The 4,766-nt window shown below is 38.5% G+C and overlaps 1 protein-coding gene across 2 annotated transcripts; it reads right to left on the minus strand.

The window, feature by feature from the left end:
• Positions 1-340: 340 nt before the first annotated feature.
• Positions 341-4,532, minus strand: hnrnpdl.S (heterogeneous nuclear ribonucleoprotein D like S homeolog). 2 transcript variants are annotated; one of them, XM_018240490.2, is made up of 8 exons: positions 4,398-4,532; positions 3,662-3,830; positions 3,416-3,577; positions 2,465-2,596; positions 2,242-2,338; positions 1,978-2,124; positions 1,615-1,705; positions 341-610 (listed from the first exon to the last, which is right to left on the minus strand). In XM_018240490.2, exons 1-7 carry the CDS (start codon positions 4,472-4,474, stop codon positions 1,638-1,640), a joined length of 852 nt encoding a protein of 283 aa, XP_018095979.1. In that variant the 5' UTR covers positions 4,475-4,532; the 3' UTR covers positions 341-610; positions 1,615-1,637.
• Between the last annotated feature and the right edge of the window lie 234 nt (positions 4,533-4,766).

A 4,766-nucleotide genomic window follows, 5' to 3' on the forward strand; every position in this document is an offset into this window, starting at 1 on the left:
ACACGCTGCCATTTCATGGAGATTCGTTGCCCAGAAACAAATTGCTTCTTCGGGTGACTAATCTCCCTGAACCGCCTTTCCGTCAGCTAGAATGTAAATCCCCAGCGGGATGGCACTCTGAACGCTTCGTTTTCTGAAGTTCTCACGAGGAAACTTCAGAAAGCCGAAGCAGGTAGAGTGTCATCCTGCCAGCAATTTACATTCTAGCCGGTGGGAAGATTAGTCGCCCAAAGAAGCAGAAATTTGTTGATGGGCGACTTAATCTCCAGAAATAGCAGCGTGCGTCTCTGCCCTAAGACATCTACAGTAACCATGTTTGGATGGACAAAAATTAGAAGTATTACACAAAGCTGTTCTTACTTTTATTACAAACTTCATTTCCATCAAAATGAATGCACTGATCACTTCACAAGCACAAATGACAATTAATATTGCTGAACATAAAACCCTTATCATACAGATGGCAAAAATGCCATAAAAATAAAAGAAACAAAATCCCATTTTCTATTTACAGCAAGACACTTCGTGCCTTGGTCATAGTCCTCTCAAGAGTAATGTGATGGTTCTCCCAGCACTGCTGCGTGATGTTCTTCTCTTTAACCATCTCCATCTGGAACAAAGAAAAGAGAAGGTTTAATTCCCAATCAGAAGTGTTAATGCATTTCACGAGTCCACATTTCTACAAAGTAAAAATCATATGCACATTATGTACACTGTGTAAAACCTAACTGTTAAGTTAGACTTTTACTGTTAACCACAGATATCTGCAACATCTCTGAAGCTGTAGCCTCAGAAGTGGTCAAGTCTGTAAACTTTCATGAAAATACTAGGTCTGTGCACCGGATTTTTTTTTTTATTTTGACATTTCACCCCTCATCATTTTTACAAGTTCTTGTGGTCTGTAGATTTTTAGCTATAAAGAAAAAATAAGCATTAAATCCTATAAATGCAGAACTAATACAATTTAAATTAAATGAAGCACAAAAAAAGATTAAGCTGTAAAGGCATTTAATTTTTAAACTCCTGTAAAAAACAATTTATCAAAATGTTAAAAAAAAAAAAAAAAAAAAGACTCCAAAAGTTTAAAAAAGCCTGTAGTTGTTTTTCCCAGTTTAATTTTTACGCTGGTACATGGAAGTTGGAAGAGACCATACCACAGGACAGCGGTTTCTGGTGTGTGCCTTGCGCTCTGCCCACAACGTGCGACCCCAGAGATAGACGTGGTCAGGGTGACACACTGCCTGCAATGAAGTTCCCGCTGGCGGGTACAAACAAGGTATAATGTCAGAGTTAGAAGACAACATTCTTCTTTACCTTACGTTGTACCCATTTCAGTACTTTACCTGTTATTACTTTAAAAAGTTAATTTAATCCCTTAGGCCACCTGACATAAAAAGACCAGAAGACCAAATTCTTGAGCATTTAAAAAAAGGAGGAAAAAAAAAAAAAAACATTTAAGGTTGCGTTTAACTCTTAAGCTCTAAAGACATCTAATGCAAACCGCTTAACAGATGCTGAATGTTAAGTTTTAATAAATGCAGGCGACACAGTTTAAATTCTTTATTAAAGCTTAATGTAAAAACCCACACATCAGCAACCGCATATGATACCCACCTAAGGTTTAATTTGTCATTGCATTAGTAAGGCTGGTAATTGTTTTGATGGTTTCCTCCACCTCTTGCTTTGCCGTATGTGCTTTGTTGCCCTAAAAAAAAAAAAAGTAACATCTATTTAAAGGGCAAAAGCCAAAATGCCAATTTATAGGCAGACTAATATCTAACGCAAACCATAAGCTGTAAATAACTGAATATGGATACTCGCAAATTTGCAGTTACTAACAAGAAGCTGCCAAGTAAAATTGTCTTATATGGGAAGAAACATCTAATATAAACAGCTCCCACTTGTGTAAATACAAATGGAAAGTTAGAAATAACTGCCTGAATGTAAACAATGAAAAGTTTCTCCAGAAACACTTACCACTGTAGTCTGTGTAACCTTGATTATATCCATAGTTCCCATAGTTATATCCAGAGTAATCATAACCACCATAGCCTTGATCACCATAGGAATCATTGTTTCCATAGCCTCCATAGTTTTGATCGTAGTAGTTGCTGTAACCTTGACCTAAAGAGGGGAAAAAAAAACCCATGCTTGAACATTGGGATTTTGCAGTAGCAAAGTCTGCTGTGGATTCTAAGACATGTCCTAGCAACAAAAGTTAGCAAGTCATCGAACAACCACCTCTGCCTCTTCCTCTGGTGCCACCCCTTCCTCCTTTCTGTTGCTTCTGTTGTTGCTGCCTGTAGACTTCTTTGGGCTGTGCAGCTTTTATTTCACACTGAAATACAAAAAAAAAAAAAAAAAAATAGATATATTTTCATACAGTGGGTGGCCACTCTGCTTCTGAACATCACCCAGTTGCACAGTTAAGTTTAGTACAGTTTCAGGAAGAACCAAATCTTACCTTTCCTGTACCAATTTGATGAAATCGACTTTCCAAAAGCTTCTGTACGGGTTCTTCGTCTGTGTAGGTGACAAAACAAAACCCTCTCCTTTCATTTGTCTTTGTGTCCATTGGCAGTTCAATATTTTCAATCTGTGTGGGGACAAAACAATTCAGCTACATGCAATACAGAACAGTAAATTCTATAGCTATTAAACAGATAAGTTGTTCTATTACAATACATTTTGCTAGAATAAGCACGCAACTGCATACTTTTTGTAAGTAAACATTTGTAGTTGCAAGTGCAAGTAGTGATACATAGATGGTATATATATTATGATATCTTTTACATATATCTTTTACACAAAAATACAAGGAAAGGCCAACATAGTAATAATGCCAATATGCTAGATACACCAGTATATTAAGCCACTAACAATTGTAGAATGATGCCATATTAAGATCAAATTGTACTGGTCCAATGAGCTCTTCTTATGCACCCCCTTCAGTTTCTCCAAGGGTATCTTGCACCTTTCTAATAATTTGGCCACCTTCAGAGTGGCATTATCCTTACAATGTATCTTAATAGTTTTTCACCAGAAAAAAACAAAAACCCAGTGCGATATTAGCATAATAATATACAACAGAGTAACACTCCATGTAAGGAAAAATGAATACACTTAAGCAATAGAGTTTACAACATATTAAGTGGCATATTAAAATATCTTAATCGTTGTCTCTGGCATAGACATGCTGCATTCATTATAACCATTATGGATGTTAATAAAAGAACGTGTTTCAGGTTTAATTTGGACTTTTATTATACAGCTTTTTACGTGTGGGTGACAGCTCCCCTATAATCAAAATAGTTTGCTTTTATATTTAACATCTCAAAAAGAAATGCATCAGCTAACCATAATTACAGTTAAATTCAATAGACCGCTCAAAACGATCTTAACACGGTATACTTACTTCTCCGAATCCACCAAAATACTGTTTGATCTGCTCCTCTGTTGTTTCAGGACTGAGTCCACCGACAAACACTTTCTTAGGAGGCTCTTTGCCTTGCAGTGCCTTAGCTCTCTTTGGGTCAATAAGCTTGCCATCCAATTTATGCTCTTTTGTTTCAAGCACCTTAAGATATTAAAAAAAAGATTATAGATATAGATAGGATTTGCTTTTAGGCACAGCCAAGCCACAGACAGGTTAATTACTCACTTTGTCAACGCTCACGGCATCTTTGAAAAGAACAAAACCAAATCCTCTTGATCGACCAGTCACTGGATCAGTTTTGATTGTGCAATCTAGCACCTCCCCAAATCGAGACAGATACTCTGTAAGGTCTTTCTTGCTCGTATCCCAACTAAGACCTCCGATGAACATTTTGCTGCGTATTAAAAAAAATCGGGGTTAGATTCTTTATGACGACGAAGCAAACGCGATAACGTGCTAACTAGGGTACTGCGGGTGATCTCAGACAGCTCCATCTCGAGCAAGACTGCATAATTTTCTACTACGCATCAGTTGAAGCGCAAGAGACTGCCGCCTACAGTTCACATTGCATCGGGTGCAAACATGATCATGTCACGACCAATCCATTGGGCAATACACAACTTTTTCCCGCCCCAGATATTCAATTGGCTGGTGATGACGACTCATCTGCCCACCCCAATCCGCACCAGTGAATGCGCTTCTATATACATTGCGCAGATTAATCTTCTCGCGAGAGTTTATGACATACCATTTCTTTGGTAGAGGAGAAAAAAAAAAAATACAGCCTACTCGAACACCAACCAATATAGGGCACCAGTGGGACTAAACCTCAATCTTAAAATACCGCCCAAACTTCGGTCACTAACCAACATACGCAACACCCAACGTTAAGAAAAGTACCCCAAGTGCTCATTACAGTCCTTTTATAATCTATTAATATCTCACAAATACGCATACTTACCCCTCATCCTGCTGGTTTTTGCTGGCATTGATTTTTGAGCCTTCGCCGAAGTCTGTTGCGGCACCGAATTCAGCCATGACTATGATCTGATTGAAGGTTACAAAATCCTTTAATGCACGCACGCACAGAGGTGAAAACGATCCGTAGTTCGCCCGCCCTCACCTTATATACAAAGCAAATCAACCAATGGGCTTCGTCAGTTTCTGTGTCGTGACGTCTCTGCGCTGTATTTTAATTGGCGGGAAGCGGAAAAGGGCGTGGTTATGCTACGTTTGTTGGCCGGATGTCTATTATGCGGTCGTTCTACCCCCAGTAAAAAGTATGGCTGGAGAAACGCACAATGGTGTCACGTGGCGGTTTTACAATATG

The sequence above is a fragment of the Xenopus laevis genome, chromosome 1S (assembly GCF_017654675.1).
Source record: "Xenopus laevis strain J_2021 chromosome 1S, Xenopus_laevis_v10.1, whole genome shotgun sequence".
In the NCBI taxonomy this organism is placed as follows: Eukaryota; Metazoa; Chordata; class Amphibia; order Anura; family Pipidae; genus Xenopus; species Xenopus laevis.

Excerpts from the sequence above, each read along its gene's own strand:
- hnrnpdl.S (XM_018240490.2), bottom strand. The coding sequence starts at position 4,474 with ATGGCTGAATTCGGTGCCGCAACAGACTTCGGCGAAGGCTCAAAAATC. Across the intron at positions 3,831-4,397 it reads AAAAACCAGCAGGATGAGGG|CAAAATGTTCATCGGAGGTC; the intron begins GTAAGTATGCGT and ends TTTAATACGCAG. Across the intron at positions 1,706-1,977 it reads AGGTTACACAGACTACAGTG|GGCAACAAAGCACATACGGC; the intron begins GTAAGTGTTTCT and ends TTTTTTTTTTAG.